Source organism: Hemicordylus capensis, chromosome 6 (assembly GCF_027244095.1).
Source record: "Hemicordylus capensis ecotype Gifberg chromosome 6, rHemCap1.1.pri, whole genome shotgun sequence".
Classification (NCBI taxonomy): domain Eukaryota; kingdom Metazoa; phylum Chordata; class Lepidosauria; order Squamata; family Cordylidae; genus Hemicordylus; species Hemicordylus capensis.
This window is the reverse complement of record NC_069662.1, coordinates 38,287,795-38,307,259: the sequence shown is the minus strand read 5'-3', so window position 1 is coordinate 38,307,259 and position 19,465 is coordinate 38,287,795. Positions and strand designations below refer to the sequence as shown.

Below are 19,465 nucleotides of genomic sequence, written 5' to 3'. Positions count from 1 at the left end.
GATGAACTTCTACTGGCAGAAGTAGTATACTTTTAAATAGTAACTGCTGAGGAGAAGCAGCAAGAGATGGCCATTGCCTTCATGCCCAATGTGTGAACTTCCATGGCCACCTGGTAGGCAGGTGTTTGGGGGGAAAGCTGGATTAGATAGGCCATGGTTTGATCAGTTCTTAGTTTGGAGTTTAGGTAAGGCAGATAGAAAATTGTTGTGGGAGCTACTGTAGAGCGTTTTCACACATTGCTGCATATTGCCTCGGACAGATTACCTTTTATACCTCAGCATCTAGATTAGCTGTACATTATATACATTATATCAGTAGACTGTTGTGCGCAAGGCTTCTTTCCAGGAATTTCACAGCATCTTGGGTTCATTCTCATGAAGAAACTGAATGGATTATATTTAAAGATAAAACCTCAAGAGAAAAAAGCTTCTATAAAAATAGTAGTTTACTCATATAACTTCTAGTACAGAACATATAGGCACATAATATAGACAAAGCTTAGGGCATCAAAACATAGCACTGATCACAAATGGGGATCCATGAAAAATAGTTTGTTTATTTATTTATTCGATTTCTATACCGCCCTTCCAAAAATGGCTCAGGGCAGCTTACACAGAGAAATAACGAATAAATAAGATGGATCCCTGTCCCAAAAGGGCTCACAGTCTAAAAATAAACATAAGATAGACACAAACAACAGTCACTGCAGGTACTGTGCTGAGGGTGGATAGGGCCAGTTACTCTCCCCCTGCTAAATAAAGAGAATCACCACGTTAAAAGGTGCCTCTTTGCCAAGTTAGCAGTGGTTTAAAGGAGCTTTGTTGAAGGAGCATTGTACTTACTTACAAACTGTAGAGTCAAGTGAGGAAGCCTGAAGGCAACCTTCCCCTTTTCAGCCTTTGTTCCTTAAGGAAAGTAAGCTTATGAGATCACCCAGCATTCTGTGTGTGTGTGTGTCCCATCAACTTCACAATGCCTGAACCAATAAGAACCAAAGTGGGTACAGTTGTAGGGACACATAGGGACACCTCAATGGCATAGTTTGTGATGATGTCATTCACCCCAGTTCAAGATGGCGGACGCATTTGAGGTGCAAGTGGGCTAACTTGTGAACCGTCTAACTAATTTGAACCAAATTTGGTACAGTTGTAGTGAGTGACACATAGGGACATCTTAATGGCACAGTTTGTGATGATATCATCCACCTCAATTCAAGATGACAGATGCATAAATGTCTGAGGGGCAAGTGGGCTAACTTGTTAACTGAGTAATCGATTTGAACTAAATTTGCTACAGCTGTAGGGACATATAGGGAAACCTTAATGGTGTAGTTTGTGATGATATAATCAACTCCAATTCAAGACAGTTCTAGGCCTATAGGTTTCTGAATGACAGAAATTTTCAAGCAGCTCTACTTTTTCTTTTGGGGAGTTAAGAGATTTAAATCTAATCCTGTTGTCAACTAGGAGAACTTTACTGGAGATAGATGGACTGAAGCCAGCCTGCACAAGCCCCTCTTGAGGCCTAGCTTGGCCCCATCATCCCCTTTCCAGTCCCATTTCCTTCTCTCTTCTCTCTATAGATGGAGAGATGCCATATCAAGCTGATTTCTTAGTCAAGAACTGGAATGTGGAGGAAGTGCTCCCAACCGATATCCAAGATCTTTTCCGGCAAGCTGTGGACAGCATGTGGGAACAAGAAGGCTTGACAGTTGTTAATATTACCTCAGCCTTGGATCGGGGAGGCCGTGTACCTTTGCCAATTGAGAACCGGAAGGAAGGGTAAGGAAAAGAAGCCTCTCATGGACCATGGGAATGGCACTGAGGTTCACAACTGTCGAAGTTCCTACTTACTTATTGATTCCACGCAGCTCAACTTTCCTATAGGTCAGTCTTCTTGTACTATTGCCTCACAGTTGGAACAGTAAGAATTCATGCAACCATTTTGAAGGTGAAAAGAAAATCTCCTCAAGGTGACCTCACATGGTGTGGCGAAGGTGTCCTATATGGTAAAAATTGCAGTTTTTCACATTTAAAAAACCAGATGTATTTATTTATCTGTGAGAATTGTACGCTGCTCTCCTCCCTTTTATCCTTGCAACAACCCTGCAAGGTAGGTGTTGCTGAGAGATGATCACTAGAGGGATGGTAACATATTAGCCTGAAATAGGGTGCTCAATTTTTGGTGATATATGGGTCCAAGAAAAAGAGACAAATGGAACCAAGTTATTGATAAACATTTTTTCTCCTAAATAGAGGTGGAGATTTTTATTTCCCCCACTTCCATGCCTCAGGATTTCTGGAAATGTGATATTTTACATATTCCCAATTTTAATTTGGCCTCCAAATTAAGCTTAATTAACCCTTATTATTTCTCTCCTGACCTACCTTACGGGCTGACCCATAAGTAATATAGAATCCATCTATATTATAAGGGGCTGCCTTATATTGAAACAGAAAAAATATTCCTTCCTTCCAGCTGTGCTATTGTGACCTTGGCTGCCATAAGCAGTCTTTCTGAGTCTCCTCCATGAGTCTTCTTTAGCGGAATATCAAGGATCAAAGCTGGGGCCTTATACATGGCAAGGCATGTGAACTGCCAACCGACCACTGATCATCTTAGCCTTATTGCCCTTTTATTCTTGCAACAATAGTGTGGGAGATATAGAGAGGCCACCTGATGATAATGAGATTTCTTTAATTTGCCTCTCCAGTTTTTGAGTCTAAAATTCCATGCAGTGTTCTATGCTGCATTGGGGCCAGAGGTTTGCTCTATGCAAGGGCTGGTTGGTACATAAGAGATCTGGTCCCTGAGCCAAAATCTGGCAATAAGTTGTATCCAGCTCAGGGCACTGCAAAAAACTGTCTGTGCTTGAGGCTGAGGAAGTGATCCTGAGAGCACACTGCTCACTGGAGACAGAGGTCAATAACCTCAATAATGCTGCACTAGTGCAAGGCTGCAGCAGAAGCTAGCTGAGCGAAGTCTGTATTCCAAACTAGTGTTGTGCTAGCACAAAAAAATTATGCTTGCACAACAAGGTGGACAACCTGTGGCATACCTCTCATGTTTTTCAGGGAGCTTTTGAACATAGTGCAGTTTCAAGCATCCCTGTGATTCTGCCAGAAGATGCAATCTTCTTCCACAAGTGCAGCATTGTTCGTGTCACAAGTATAGCTTTAGTCAGCTTACTGGCCAGCATCAGAAACAGAAATGCAGGCTGCAGCTGGACTGAAAGTCCAGAGTCTAGAGGCAACAAGATGGATAGAGCAGAGAGACTGAAATGGGAAAAGATACAAGGAGCCATATGAGAGCTATAGTTCCTGATCATGGGATCCAAGAGCCCAGTGTACAACAGGTAGGGTGTACTGCTCCATTGACCAGGCAAGGCTCAGCTGTCAAGCTCCTGCTGTTTATAGCTGGCTTGGCAAATCAGAAAGCAATTCACTGCAGATCTAACTATAGCGCTGATAAGGAAAGTGCCCCTTCCTTACTTGCTCTGAAGACCAGGCTCAGATCCAGTATGCTTCACTCCCCCACGTGGCTTGTCAAACTAAGAGCGGGTTCACATGACCCTCTGAAAGTCAGTAAGAAGTCTGGGAGAAGGAATCAGAGGTTGCTGTGGTACGCAAGCTCCCTTGCGTACTTGTTGTTGGAACCCACCTAAGTCCAGTTAGCAAGCGGCCAACCCGACTTGTTATTGACTGCAACCTGAGGTTTGTGACCGAGGGCTGAAGTTGGCTTGACAAGGTTGGTAACATTGGGTTGGCCAGTTGCCAACCAGACCTGGGTGAGTTTTAATGGTGCGCTGCACGAAAGCATACACCTGACCCCATGGAAGTTCCCCTCACCTGGACTTCTCACTGACTTTCGGCAGGTCATGTGAACCCGCTCTAAGGCCCATTCACAAAGTTAGAAGGCCTCACAGTTTGACTTGTGGAACAATATAGCAGATGTTGTGGTAACCCATACACTCAATGAGGCGCTTCTCATGAGCAGTGGGAAGCGTCGAGAGGAGGTTTGCGGGGAGAGTGGGCTTAGCCCGCTCTCCCCGCAGACAATCAGGAGGCAGCCCTGGGCGGCCAGATTCTTAGAAGCCATTTGCAGCCAAGCAGGCAAAGGGGCAGCAGGGAGTTCTCCTGCCGCCCCTTTGCAATGGGGCACTGGGGAGAAGGGGGCGGCAGGGGTCTTGGGGGCGGCAGGGGTCTTGAAAGGGGCGGCTGCCAGCCGAGCGGGGCTTTGAAGGGGGCAGCAGGAAGGTATCCTGCCGCCCGATTCTGAATACTTCAGGAGGAGCCACAGCCAAGTGGGGATTGAAGCGGGCGGCAGGGAGGTATCCTGCCACCCGATTGCTCTAGGAAATACGGCGCGGTTGTTGGGAGGGGTAAGTAAAGCCCCCCCCGTCCTTATTGGAACCCCCCACCCCATCTTCCCGAACCGAACCACCCCGTGTCCGGACCGGTCCGGAGGCCTTTAGAATGGCCTCCGAACCAGTCCGTGCACATCCCTAGTTCCCACGATCCCTTGGAAGCAGGCTAAGCTCCTTTAGCCCGCTCTGCAATGATCGTGAGAATAGCTTCAATGAGGCTATTCTCATGACTGCAGGAAAGCAAGCTAAGGGAGCCCAGCCTGCTTTCCTGCAGTCGTTGGACTCGACAGGACTCGCGCAGCTCCCGGAGGTTAGCCCACTTAAGTCTCCCCCCTTAAACGATATTAGTGGAGAGAGTGTTCCGCTAACCCCTTTTTACTGATCATGTGCAGCTCCACGCTGCAGCGACACACAAGTAGACACCTGACTGGGAGGCTACAAGCAGTCTCCAGGCCTTGGGTCTCCCCAGAATGACCTGCACATTTGCAGATCCCCCGCAGCCGAGATCACGCTGATCCCCGCAGAACGCCCTTCGGCGAGTCTCACCAATCGTGAGACTCACCTCATTGTGTGGAAGCAAGGTAGAAGGAAAACCTGGGTAGAAGTGATTGAGGCGCTTCATATAATTAGTGTGAAGCGTCAGGAAGGTGAGTGTGGGGAGAGCGGGCCAAGCCCGCTCTCCCGACACACAAGCAGAGCACTCACCTTGGGTGACCGAATCAGCCGCCCACATGACTACTAGCTCCGTCACAGAGCTGGTAGGGGCAGCAGGGATCAGGGGCTGCCCAGCTCCTGGAACTCCCAGCATGCCTCATAGGAGTGTGCAGGGCATGCTGGGAAGACCCCTGAGGCCGGGAGGCTTGATGGAGCCTTGATGGAGGGGGGCGGGGTTAGGCGGGCTAGCCACCAGAGAACCACCGGGCTCTCGCGACTGCCCGAAAGCGGGCTGGGCTGCATTAGCCCACTTTCACGTGGTTGTGTGAATAGCTTCATTGTGCGGAAGCAAGGTAGTAGGACGACCTAAGTAAAAGTGATTGTGTGGAAGCAAGGTAGGAGGACACCCTGGGTAGCTTTTCGTCCTACCTTGCTTCCTCACAATCACCTCTACCCAGGTTCCCCTCTTATCTTGCTTCCACACACAGCTCCCAAACCTGGGTAGAACACTGAGGCTATTCTCACGAGCAGCAGTACCTGGGCTAAGGGTGCCCATCCCATTTTCTGTGGCACATGTGCTGCAACGGGAACTGTGTACCTCCTGGCAGACAGCCCTCTTAAGTGCTCCCCTGTTAAACGAGGTTAGCGGAGCACGCGCTCCGCTAACCCCATCTTTTTGGTTGTGTGCCACAGCAACTCATGAGTAGACTCCTGACGGCGAAGCTACAACAAACCTCCTGGCACCAGCGGGCTCCCCGGAATGCCACGTGCACTTGTGCAGGGCATTCTAGGACTTCCAGGGGCTAGGAGTCCCCCGATCCCCACTACCCTAACCGTGACGGAGCCGGTAATCGTGTGGGCAGCCGATCCCACCGCCCAAGGCGAGCTGCCTGCTCGTGTGCGGGGAGAATGGGTCAAGCCCGCTCTCCGCGCAATCCCCCTGCAGGCTCTCCACACTGCTCATGTGGAAAGCCTCACTGTTTTTGATTATGTGAATGACATCGTTGAGGCTATCCCCACGATCGGCAAAAATTGGGCTAGGGAAGCCTAGCCCGATTTCCCCCAATCGTGAGTAGCAAGGGGAGCCGCGTGGTTCTCGGCGGTGGCTCAGCAGCAAGCCCACTTATGGAGCCCGCCGCTAAACCCAGGTTTGGGGTGCGAGAGTGCCTGAAAAGTGGGTTACTTGATCATGTGTCATTGCGGCATGGCTCCACACCGCACCGACACTGCACCACACCAACAACAAGCCTCCCAGCATCGGGAGGCTCCTCAAAAGGCACTGCACACTCGTGTGGTGCCTTATGGGACTTCTGGAGACCGGGAGGCCCCCGAACCCCACCACCCCAACTAGCTCCCTGACAGAGCCATTAATCGTCTGGGCAACCGATCAGGCCGCCCAGGGAGGGCTCCCTGATTGTCTGTGCAGAGAGTGGGTCAAACCTGCTCTCCCCACAAAGCCCCTTTTAGGGTCTTCACACTGCTAGTGTGAAGAGCCTTGTCTCCTTGTGGTTTGTGTAAGCACTGGAAGATCTTCCCCTCAGGGGATGGAGCCATTCTGGGAAGAGAAGAAGGTTCCAAGTTCCCTCTCTGGCTTCTCTAAGATAGGGCTGAGAGAGATTCCTGCCTGCAACCTTGGAGAAGCCGCTGCCGGTCTGTGAAGACAATACTGAGCTAGATAGACCAATAGTCTGGCTCGGTATGGCAGCTTCCTATGTGTGTTGGGCTAGAATACACTTGCTTTTCCTACCATCTCCGTGATCCTATCTTTTCCTAACATCTTTTGGTTTCCTGTGTCCCATGCCGCCTACTCTCAGGGTTTACATCAAGATGGGTTCCAAGGATCCATTCACTGACTGCCTGACAGCGGCCAAGTCCCCTGACAACCTTTACCGGTGTAAATTGGAGCAGCAGCCAGTCATTACCTGTTATGACAGTTTCAGCCCTCAGTTCACAATTGACTGGTGCAACCTTACCTTGGTGAGAGGATGCTGGGGAAAGTGGGGACTGGTGTGTAGTGGTACTTAGACAGACATTTCTGAGATGACAACTCCTCCTGTCCTCTTCCCTTTTACATTCCTCAGATAGACCTTACAAAAATAAACACCACAGAAACCATGCTGGTCTATGGAGATGGGGTGCTTGAAGATGGTAGTGAATTCAATCCTCCAGAAGATGCCTCCGACAGGTCGTTCTTTGATGACTTCCTGCTCACTCTCCTCCTTCCTTTCCTCTTGGGCCTTCTCCTCTGCCTTCTTCTGGCCTACATCATGTGCTGCAGATGGGAAGGAGTGTAGGTTTATTAATTTATTTACTTTTTTAACTTACTGACTGCAATTTTTTAATTTTTTAAAAATGATTTTTTAAAGTTAACAAACAAGAAATAAAGTTATATTCTGCACAGTTCAAATAGTGAAAATCATATGGCATAAGGAATATACAGAAACAAAACTCCCAACATTTATTATATACTACATTTCTGCCAATGCACGCAAGGCAGTTCAGTTTAAAAGAACAGCTTACAAACAAATAGTCACAATACAAAAGGGGAAATAGGTGGGGAGGGAAAAGTAAAAAAGAAAAGTGTGGGTAATATGCACTACAAGAGAGAGTTCTGGGAGGGGAGGAGCCAAATGGTACCAGCTGAGCCAGAGGAGGTGGGCCTTCACATCTTCCTCTGATGCAGCCTGGTAGAATAGTGGATGATGGATACAGTTCAGGGAGTGGGGAAGGAGTAGGGAGCCAATGCCTTTTGGTCTCAGCAAAGCCGATGAAACATGCTTTGTTTTCTTATCTCTTCTTCTGACTGAAAGCTAGGCCCACATCCCAGGCTAGGGGGAACCAAGTAGAGTATATGTGAGAGTAAGTGAGCAATTCCCAGTTACTGTGGTAAGAACTCAAGGTAATGGGCATTCAGAAGACTCCATGCTTGAGTTAAAGCACTAGATGCACACACAGACTTACCAACTTTTTTGTCCATTGCCTACATTGGAGAGATGCCTAAGTTCACATACCATACCAATCCACTGAATCACTAATGCATTCTTGCTGATATTTACCTGTAGTGGATCTGCATAAGGGTTGTGTTCTTGGTGATCCCACCTGGACACCATTCTGGATCTGCTATAGGGATGTGCATGGGCCACTGAGGCGTGGTCCAGCACTGGGGGTGTGTCTAGCTTTAAGGGTGGGGGGGTAGTACTTACCCCTCCGGCTGCTCTTCCCCCTCCGACGCACAACTTTTAAGCAAAGTTTTAGGGGCGGCAGCGTTCCTCCCTGCTGCCCCTGGCCCCGTTGTTGCCCGGAAAAAGAGGAAGTTGCCCGCACGCATGCGCACGTCATGGGGCGTGCGTGCATGTCGCTGCCGTGTGTGCGCGTGGCGGCGGCGACATGCGCATGCTGCGACATGCACATGCGTGCCGGCAACTTTCTCTTTTTCCGGGCAACAACAGGGCCAGGGGCGGCAGGGAGGAATGCTGCCACCCCTAAAACTTTGCTTAAAAGTTGAGCACCGGAGGGGGAAGAGCGGTAGGAGGGGTAAGTACTACCCGCCCCCCCGCCCAGTGCCAGCCCGGCCCAATTCTGAACCGGTTCGGAGGCCTCTAACATGGCCTTCGGACCAGTTCGTGCACATCTCTAATCTGCTACAGAGGAAGAAATGATTTCATTTCTGTTGCTAATTGGTTCTAACCACAGCTTTTTCTTCTTCTTCTAATTGTAGGCACAAAAGGGACATGAAGACCTCAGAGTAAGTTTGCTCTACCCTCAGTTAATGTGCAGTGTCACCATTTTGCACTTGAATGGATTTATGAAAGTATGTACTCAGCAATCTCCCACCCACGCAATATATCTGTATTTAGGAAGCCTCTACTCCAATTTTAGCCTTCACCCTTCATTTCTTTGTACTTTTGTTCTGTCCTGGTTGCCCGCAAGGGAAGGCAAGGCAAGGTGAAGCAAGACAGAGGCAAGGCCAGTCTGCAGACCCTTGGAGTAGTCCACGGAAAACTAGTTAGAGGCAGATTAAGCCCTTAAGTACCTCTGAGCCCAGACTTCCCTGCTTGGCTCCACCTCCCTGCCTGGAGACCTAAGCCTTAAAGGGGCAGCCCTCTGGAATCTAGGACTCCTCTTCCCGTCTGTCTACTCCTACTGAGCTTGTTGTCAGCATTGTCATGCAGATATCGGAGTGTGGGAGACGATGTGGGAGAGGCTGGTTCTGTAATGGGCTCAGGTTCCAGGGGTGCTGCTCCAGGGAGCCCAGGCCCTAAGAGAGTTTCCTCAGGAAACCCTTGCTCTGAAATATTCTTAGGTTCTCTGGTGTCACGATCCAGGGCTGGGGCTAGTGCTGGTCCTGATTCCTCAGAATCCAACTTAGAGTCACCACTGCTGTAACAGAGTGGGTCATGATAACTTTCTGCTATTTCCTCATTACATTTGGGTGACTAGAAGGCTGCACAATATTCTGAATGTGGATAAATCATTGAGTTTTCTAATGTTGTGAGTCACAGGTATTGAACGTAGGGATTCTGTCTGTTGATAACATTCTTAAAGCCCATTTGAAATGCGTATGCACCATGCTATGATCAGGTCACCAAACAAGGATAGACACATGTGCATCCACACACATACACAGAGGCATCACAGGATGCTTGTGATCCCACAATCCACCAAAGCTGGTCCCATGGCAACCATTTAGTTGCCTAGCCCCTCCCCCGCTACCCTCATAACCTGTGGCAAAGTAGGACCTCATCATAACTGCTTTGCGCAGGGATCCTATCCAACACCTTCCTTGCTGTCTGGGACAGGCAATTTAGGAACTCCCAGAAGACCTTCAAGCTCTGTACAGTGCAACAACCAAGAGAAAGGCAGATCCTAGCCAAGGAAGCTTTTGAAACTTGGGATGGAATGAGAAAGTAGGAACCCAAGCAAAACTGAAGGGGAAATGGTTACCATAAATGAAACTCCTCTGGTTTTTTCATTGAATAATGCTCAATGTTTAGATGGCGGGAATCTCCAGGCAATGTCTGCAGAGTTCCTTGTTCCGAACCTGCAGAATAGCAAGGACCTTGGTGAGCCTCAGCCATCCTGTTCTGGTTTCCATCTCAAGCCCAAGCCCAGATCCCAGCCCAGGTCAAACGGTAGGAGAAGCTCTGGACCTTCTTATCCTTGGAAACTTCTGTTGCCTAAGCGTGGCATCTCCAAGCTTATCTTCCAGGTGGTGGCTTCCACTGAGAAACGTGCTGGCGTCTCCCTGCAAGCTCTCAAGAAGAGTGTTGTAGCCACTGGCTATGACCTTGAAAAGCGGGAGAATTACTTCAAGAGGATCTTGAGGGCCTTCATCGCTAAGGGTTTGTTGAGGAAGCTGACTGGCCATGGACTTACAGGTTCCTATGCAGTCAGCAAATTGATGATGAAGGTGCTGAGGAAGAGGCAGACGAAGAAGACGAAGAAAAAGAAGAAGAAGAAGAAGAGGAAGAGGAAGAAGAAGAGGAGAAAAAGAAGAGCGAGAAGGAGGAGGAGAAAGATAATGTCAAGCGTCAAGAAAAAGGGAGCCTCTAAGAGAAAGAAGGGGTCAAGGAGAAAGAAAACCAAGCTAACGAAATCTAAGATATCATCTAACGAAAGTACAATGTCGAGCACATGAGATTTCCATAGCTGAAGCTATGTGTAAGGAAAATAATAATAATAAAGTGTCGTATTTCGACTGTCTTAATTTTGGAGTTAATTATTTGAATCCGATGGGAACGTTGAGTCAGCTGATGAGAAAAGTAAGAAGAATGCACATTTACTGCATTCTTTTAAGCATCATGTAACACAATCCTATGCATGTTTACTCAGAAGTAAGTCCCACTTTATTTAATGGGGCTTACTCCCAGATAAGTATACATACAATTTCAGCCTAAGTTTATGCAGTTGTGGGATGACTGCCTACATGAGTTTCTTTCTTTCTTTCTATCTATCTATCTATCTATCTATCTATCTATCTATCTATCTATCTATCTATCTATCTATCTAACTGACGAGGTGGGAAAGCAGGGAAGTTGATTGCTTCTAATTGTAGAGACTCCTCTAACCTTACAGAAAAATATTGGGGGAGGGGAAGAAAGACATCCCATTCCTATCAAACCTCAGACATTCATGGCAGTGTGATGAGGCGCGTGTTTACATGGTATATCATTGTGGTGGGATGAACCTGCCCAACCACCGGCACCACCCACTGATGATGGGAACCCCATGGGAGGAAATCAATATTCCTTTGCCCTCTCTTGCCTGCTCCAGGGATGCAGGGAATGGAAGGGATATAGGCAGCTTTACACAACAATCACCAAATATAGCTGCCATGAACTCCTGTTTTCCAGGAGTGCGAGCTCCTAGCACAAGTTGCAGGTTCCAGTTGTGGCATGTTGTGTGAACCCATCAATGCTGGGTTGCTGAGCTGCACTTTCCTCCACCACCCAATATCTGCCACCCAACTTTAAATCTTGGTTACAGATGTTGGGTGGCAAAGGGAAGTGTGGCGCAGCCACATTGGCAAGTTCACACACAGACTGGGATCAGAATTTGCCACTTGTGATGGGAGTATGTGCTCCCTGGGAACCGGTGGTTCATGGCAGCCATATTTGTTTTGTGTTGTGTGAAGCCGCCGTCTATTGTTGAAACTTCAACTTACGCATCAAAAGCCAGATTTGGGATGAAAGCAGGAGCATTGCTTTATCCTCCACCCATTGAATCAACTTCTGACTTTGTGTGGATGAAGTATACCTTTCCTTGTCACATCCTGAAGATATGTTTGGTTTGGCTGGGAGAACAAGGGGGCAGGGCCAGGTTTGGAAAAACAAGCATGGCTCCCTTATTCCATCTATGGCAATAATTTCAGTGATGGATGGAAGAATGGAGAGCAGAAATGCAGGAGTAGAGGACTGAGACTGGGTTTAGAAAAGGACTAGAATTTTCCTACCCCTCCTGCCAAACTGGATGAGCCTATAGCTAGTATTTTTATGTATCTATTTGTTTGAAATATTAGCCTAACTTCCAAAGCTTAAGGTAACGAACAAAAGCAAAAACCAAATTAAAACCCATAAGTATATATATATATTTTTAGAAGTAAATGTGAAATATCACAGCAACAACAACAAAAAGATCAGGCTAGTAGCTTTTAGGGGTGTGCACGAACTGTTTGTTCCAAACCGGTTCATCTTGAACCGGGACGGGTTCTGAGGTTCAAACATGGACCAAACCAGACCCAGTTTGGCTGGTCCCAAAACTGGCCTGGGTCGGGTCGGTTCAAATCCCGTTTGGATTCAAACCGTGCTGGCCAAACCACTTCCGTGCAGACCCCTAGTAGCTTTTAGGAACAAGTGGATTTTGCAACCTCTGTAGAAGATCAGAACTAAGCATATAGTACCCATTTTGCCATCCTGTCCCCTTTCTCTCCTGATTGCCAAGAAGGGGGCACAAGGGACAGAATGGGAAGAGGGCATGCCTCTGTGTGACTTTTCGGTTTGACAGGCTTGGAAGCTTGGGACTTGGGATGGTATAGGATGGCATCCCTGTTGCCGGCAACTGCTTTATTAGATTGGAGACAGGGAGGTGGGGCAAGAGCTCGGAGAGGCAGTCAGTGAGAAGCTTGTGGAGCATGTGTAATCCTGGGAGGGTCTGGGCACCCTCTTCATGATGATGGTTCCAGAAACTGCACGAAACCGTGGATATGGTGGTGTCTGTGTTCGGACATAGTGCTGCTGCTGCAGAACTGCCGCAGGTTGGCGTGGCAAAACTCCACAAACTGAAGGTTCAAAATGGAGTTTGGTGAGGGAAACCAAGGTTGCTTTTGTCATGAAACCACAGTTGCACGCATTCAGATGTTCACAAATATTAACATCTGCCCAATTTAACTGCGGTTTTGCGTAATGTGCAAATGCGGCCATCTGCCAAATGAATTAACTGACTTAAAATAGCTCATTTCTGGGCCAAACACAAGGCCCTGGTGTTAAGAACTCTAAATAGTGTGGGGCCTGGGTATCTCAGGACTAGTTTTCACAAACTGCAGATGCGATGATAAATATTTGTCTGGATTGTTCCACTTCAGTTTTCAGGTTAGTTCTGGAAAAAAGACAACTAGGGGGAGCATAACAGGGGTTTATAAATATTTTAGCAGTGTGAAGAGAGATAGGTTCAGACAATATGTCCGAATAGTCCCACCCGCCATGCAGTGTTGGAAGGGAGCATTGCAGCCTCATCATCCTGTGGAGATTAACTTCCTTCACATGAAAATTTAAAAAATATTACATTGAAGTCTTTAACTTGTATGTGATAGTGGGCCATCTGAATGCCACGACCCCCCCCATGCTATTATGAGACCATGAGACAGCATGATAGGGTGGGGGCAGGATGTGTGCATGCATGTTCCATATTGCATGGTAAATGGGTCTGGTCAGATGTGTCATCCAAATAGGCCCTCTGAGAGCTAGGCCTCAGAGATACCACTTTAAGATATTCTAGTGAGATCCTGTTCCAGATACCTTCCGTAGCTAATGAGACTGGCAACCAGTAGGGGTACAGCCTCCTTCTGGATTTCCTCAGAACTCCTTCCTGGATGGGTTTCAGGAAGCATGTTAAACATTTTTTTCTGCCAAGTCTTTGAGAGAACTTTGAGAGACGTTTGAGAGAACATCACAACACTCTTTTATTCCACTCTGCTGAACTGTATTATCATTTTTGCTCTATAGTATACCTAGCTATTTTATTATGTATGTTTTAAATGATCTTTGGATGTCATTTATATATATTGTAAGCCACCCTGAGGGGGCTGTTGACCAAATGGAAGGATAAAAATAGGAGTAAGAAAAATACAGATGAGACTGCAGGGGTCCAATGCCAAATGTGTTCTCTTACTTTTGGCATTCAAGGGGCTCTGGAGCAAACTGACCTGGACACTTGGCTATAGAACGTACATGTTGCAAAGACTTTGCTGAAGTTTGGTAGAACTCGGTCTCATCAGCACCTGAATGGAAGAACACTTGGGAAACTTGAAGCTCTTCTCACGATCCGTGAGAAGAGCTTCTGTCAGGTCTGCGGGGATTGTGGGCTTAGCCCACTCTCCCTACAGACGATTGAACCTGTAGCCTTGGTTGGCCGGATCGGCCGCTGATATGACTGCCGGCTCCGTCACTGAGCCGGCGAGGGCTGTGGGGATCAGGGGCTGCGTGGCCCCCGGAAGTTCCAGGATGCCCTGCGCAAGAGCAAGAATGCAGGGCATCCTGGATAGACCTCTAGGACCAGGCAGCTTGTTGCAGCCTCCCGGCAGGGGTCTCCTCATGAGGCACAGCGGCATGAAGCCACGCCATGGCATCTCACGATCGGGTAGATGGGGTTAGAGGAGCACGCACCCCACTAACCTTGTTTAAAGGGAGGGGTGGTTATGGAGGTTAGCTGCCACGAGCTGCGCGGCTCCCATTGCAGCACACGATCTCCCCAAAGTGAGCTGGGCTCCCTTAGCCTGCTTTTGGGCAATCGTGGGGATCGTGGCTTCTTTCTCAGAAAAGGGTATATGACATTTTAGGGGTGTGGAGCATCCAACAGTCTAATTCTTTTTTAGCCTACGAGATGACCCGGCTTTCTATGTGTGTCCATCCATATGTGTGTCCATCCAAAGAGCCCCTGGTGGCGCAGTGGTAAAACTGCCGCCCTGTAACCAGAAGGTTACAAGTTCGATCCTGACCAGGGGCTCAAGGTTGACTCAGCCTTCCATCCTTCCGAGGTCGGTAAAATGAGTACCCAGAATGTTGGGAGGCAATATGCTAAATCATTGTAAACCGCTTAGAGAGCTTCCAGCTATAGGGCAGTATATAAATGTGAGTGCTATTGCTGTAAGTGCTACAAGTCTGTGTGTGTCCCCCCACTATCAAGTTGCAATGCCTGGACCAGTATGAACCAAATTGGGTACAATTGTAGTCACACATAGGGACACCTCAACGGTGTAATTGTGCTGATGTTATTTACCCTAATTCAAGATGGTGGATGTGTAAACGTTTGAGGTGCAAGTGGGCTAACTTGTGAACTGCCTAACCAATTTGAACCACATTTGCTATAACTATAGGGATGCATAGGGACACCTCAATGGCATAGTTTGTAATGATGTCATCCACCCTGATTCAAGATGGCGGATTCATGAAATTTGAGATGCAAATGGGCTAACTTGTAGACCGCCTAGCCGATTTGACCCAAATTCGGTACAGTTGTAGTTAGTAACACACAGGGACATCTTAATGGCATAGTTTGTGATGATGACATCCACCTCATTCAAGGTGTTGGATGCCTGAACATTTGAGGTATAACTGGGCTAACTTATGTACCACCTAAGTGATTTGAACTAAATTTGCTAAGCTGTAGGGGCACATGGGGGTGGTTCAAGGGCATAGTTTGTAAAGATATCTTCCACCAGATTCAAGATGACAGACACATGAACATTTGAGGCCCAAGTGGGCTAACTTGTGGACCATCTAACCAATTTAAACCAAATTTGGTACAGTTGCAGTGAGTGACACATAGGGACATCTTAACACCATCTTAGTTTGTGATCATGTTTTCCACCCCAGTTCAAGATGGCAGATACGTGAATATTTGAGGCACAAGAGGGCTAATCTGTGAGCCACCTAACCAATTTGAACCAAATTTGCTACAGCTGTAGGGACAAATAGGGACAACATAATGGCATAGTTTGTGATGATGTCACCCACCCCAATTCAAGATGGCAGATGCTTGAATGTTTGAGGTGAAAGTGGACTAACCTGTGACCTGCCTAACCTATTTGGACCAAATTTAATCAAGTTGTAGCGATAGTGAAAGGAAAGTAGATTAGTTCTTACCAGAACTACATGTTTGTTTGTTTTTAAAAAATATTGAGATGGCAAGGAGAAACCATCCTATAAAGAGAGTTAATTAAACTGGATAGTAATAGGTTAACTGGGAAAACAGAACATGCATCTGTGGGGAAACATCTATCCTATAATGCTTCACTGAATAGATGTCAGAACCCAGTAGCCATGGGTACCAAGCAGAAAGAGAGAAAAACCACTGGGGCATGCCACCTGATTGGTCAGTCTCCATGTTACATTCTGTGCATTTGTGAGGCTAATTGTGAGATTACCCCTGCTAACTGGGTAAAGAGGCACCTTTTAAAGTGGTGCTATTTAGAGGCGGGAAGGGGTAGGAACTGTCCCTATTCCATTCAGAATAATGTCCCTCCTTGTTCTTGGTGTTTCCCTTGGGTTTCTTTTTAGATTGTGAATTCTTTGAGGACAGGGTAGAATTTTCTCATTCTCTCATTTCTTTTGGTATGTAAACTGCTTTGTGAAAGTTTGTTGAAAAGTGGTGTAAAATATTCTTAATAATAAAAAATCTAACAAGCAATCCTTTACCTGCTCCAATCTCCCTCCCCCCCTGCCCTCTTATTGATGTGTCTTTGTCTTGCCCATGTTGCATAGGGGCATTTTGGTTTTCCTTTTTGGATTCAGTGCAGGGCTTAATTTGAGCCAAGTTTAGAACAGAAATGTGCAGAATGTTGGACTAATACAAATCTCTGTGTAGCTCTGTTCCCTCCGCCCCCGGTGGCTGCTATACTCACTATCCCCCATTATCCAGCTTCACTCCACTGACAATGGAAACTCAGCAGATTTAGACAAAGATATATGTCTTTGGGCTCAAACCACATTTTGTGTCTTTAAACTTGTCATTGCCTTATCTTGGCTACAGGGGCAGAGCCACCACTATGCAAATGGACTGGAAGAACCTGGGCCACCACTCCTCAGGGGCCATGCGTCACACCCCAGCCACACCCGTGTCTGACATCAGATGCAGGGGTGCTATTTCACTTGCAGAAAGGGCTGCGCAGCCGCGTTTATGAGCAAAATCCGGTCAGTGCTGCATTCGCAGTGCGGTTGGAGCAGCTCTCCATGCCTTTTAAAGTGAACACGGTGCTGGCCGGACATTGCTCGCAAATGGCCCCATTTGTGAACTAAGCTATGCCCCCTGCGTTTGATGTCAGATGCAGGGAGCGTGGCTTAACCATGCACCCTGCATCTGACGTCAGACTCGTCTGACACAGGGGGCAGGGCTAGGGCTGTTAAAGCAGGCTAAACCCCGGCCGCCGCTGGTCTGCCTCCGACCCTGCTTGGCTATCTTTCTCCTGTTAAACTGTTCCCCTCATCACATGCATCTCTGTGTGTGACGATCCAAGATTGGGGGGTTTACCCAGCTTCTTTCTCTTGTAAGTTAGATATGTCATCCACTAAGCATGTGTATGGCTGGGTTGGACTCATGTACAAAGGTCTGTGTACAAGCTAGAAGGCAACCCTTCAACTTGCCCACGAATTAGTAGTTTGCACAAAGCATCTGCAGCAATAAGACTGGTGATTTTCGTACTTTTCTTTTTGTTCCATCTGTTTCGACCTGTTCCATCTTTTCTCTTTGTTCCATGATTTCACTTTAGCTCCTTCTCTCTCTCAGCTGACATACTATTCAATGCTATACACATGATGGAATGTAATATTTGTGTAGTTGTGCAACAGTCCTGTTGTGCCAGCGCAAAAATTGCATTATATATAATGGCAGCACCACTGCACAACTTTGTGCAATTTTTGCACTTGCAGAAGTGCTCTTGCACAAGTGAGCAAATGTTACATTCCACTGTGTGTGTAACATTGCACAATATGTCAGCCATTCATCCCCTCTCACTGTCATGTTTTAGTCCCTCTAGGGACTCTAGGGATTTCCCTCTAGGGAAATCATGTTTTAATCCCTCTAGGAGTTTCATTTTTGTACTGTTTAGTTCGTAGTCCCTTAAATGCCTGTTTGCTCTTTGCTGAAGTCAGTAACATGTCATTGCCTTTATTTTATGCCTATGAGCATTGCCTAGAATACGATGATTTGCTTTTTACATTTGTTTTCTTGTTCAAACTGATCTCTTATTCTCTATATGCCAAACCAAACCTGTATCTGTGGATCTTCAGCTCATGTCAAGTGACCCAAAAACTGTAAATTCTGAATCCATTTAATAACAGCATTATTGAACAAACAGGGACTCCAGAAAGCATGAAGGAAAAAAACCTTTTGAGTTGCCCATGTACAGTACATTGCAGAGGAAGCAAAATATGAGACCAGGTGACATCCCTGCTTTTTTTGCAAAAACAAAGCAAGACTAGGAACATGGCTCTCCCAGAGCATCTCCCATTTGCCTCAACATAGTTGTGTGAGTCCGGTTTCTCAAACTTGAGTGGACTGAAAATTAAAATAATAAATCCTTTGGGCCCAGGAAATGATTTGATAGTAGCAATAAAAGTAGTTTAAAACCAAGATTTGGAATCTTTATGTCAACCAGACAGGCCCGGGTTTCTCATTAAATACAGCTGTTACAAGAACTTATTTTAATGTTATTTTGTTAACATTAGTCCAGTCCCTGATTTGTATAACAATTCCTGTGGGGAGTATACGTTCCAGTCACAAAGATAGCTATGCTTAGAGTTTCATTAATATAAATGTCTATATTGTTTGTACTCATCTATGATTTTTATTATTCATGTGTTATTTTTGTCTCAGCATGTTGCTGCATTTGTCTGACTATGTCCTTGTGTCTTTTAATCTTTCAGGTCCAAACACTACTTTCACCCACTATCACCACCATAGTACTCCTGCAGGCATATCCCTTTTAGAAAAAAAGCAGCCACAATCTCCTCTCCTTCTGAGGGTCATCTCCACAGTCAAGGTTGCCACTTGTCCCATTTCTCTTCCACCTCTGCACCCTCCCCCATTCCCTCTTCCCACCCACCTCTCTCCCTCCCCCCCTTCTCTCTCACATACACTTCCCCCATTTTTGTATCATGCCATTCCTCCTCTCAAAACAATGGGGGGAAATTGGTATACCACACCTTGAGCAGTTCAGCTCTCCTATCTGTGGCCAAACATAATCGAGTTGTGTGCCCCTAGTGTAAAAGTTGGCAACCCTGCCCACACCAGATTGGACACCTGTCACATCACAGCTCTACGTACATAGCACTACTTCTAACATACGGCACACATTACTGCAGATATAGTCCACTGGAAAATTGAGGTACTTCTCAAATTTTTCAGAAGTTAGGGAGTAATTACTATATAAAAGATTGAGAAAACTGCTCTACCATGCTGATGTATAAATAAATGTAATATGATAGGAATAGTAAATAATTGTTTCCTCAATCTTAGATAGGTTGTAAAACCTGGGACAAGCAGTCTCAATTCTGTGCAGCTCTCTCTCTCTCTCTCTCTCTCTCTCTCTCTCACACACACACACACACACACACTTTTAGGTTGGTGTGGAGAATATATCATTAAATATACAGACTATTCCTGGCTTAAGATGGGCTTCTTTGATGGGGCAAGTGACTAATCACAAGTAATTCCATCACCTTTCCTCCTCC

General features: G+C 46.7%; 2 protein-coding genes across 3 annotated transcripts in view; both read left to right on the top strand.

Annotated features, from left to right (window-relative positions):
• Positions 1-19,465, top strand: part of SGCA (sarcoglycan alpha) — a 45,872-nt gene that overhangs the window by 17,252 nt on the left and 9,155 nt on the right. For both annotated transcript variants that reach the window (XM_053264869.1, XM_053264870.1), the window contains exons 5-8: positions 1,584-1,782; positions 6,836-6,998; positions 7,103-7,311; positions 8,740-8,766. In XM_053264869.1, coding sequence (XP_053120844.1) covers positions 1,584-1,782; positions 6,836-6,998; positions 7,103-7,311; positions 8,740-8,766 — 598 coding nt within the window. The remainder of the gene's footprint in view (positions 1-1,583; positions 1,783-6,835; positions 6,999-7,102; positions 7,312-8,739; positions 8,767-19,465) is intronic.
• LOC128331446 (spermatid-specific linker histone H1-like protein) lies at positions 9,428-10,724 on the top strand. Its single transcript, XM_053264871.1, has one exon. The coding sequence runs from the start codon at positions 9,958-9,960 to the stop codon at positions 10,657-10,659; it is 702 nt and encodes a 233-aa protein (XP_053120846.1). The 5' UTR covers positions 9,428-9,957; the 3' UTR covers positions 10,660-10,724.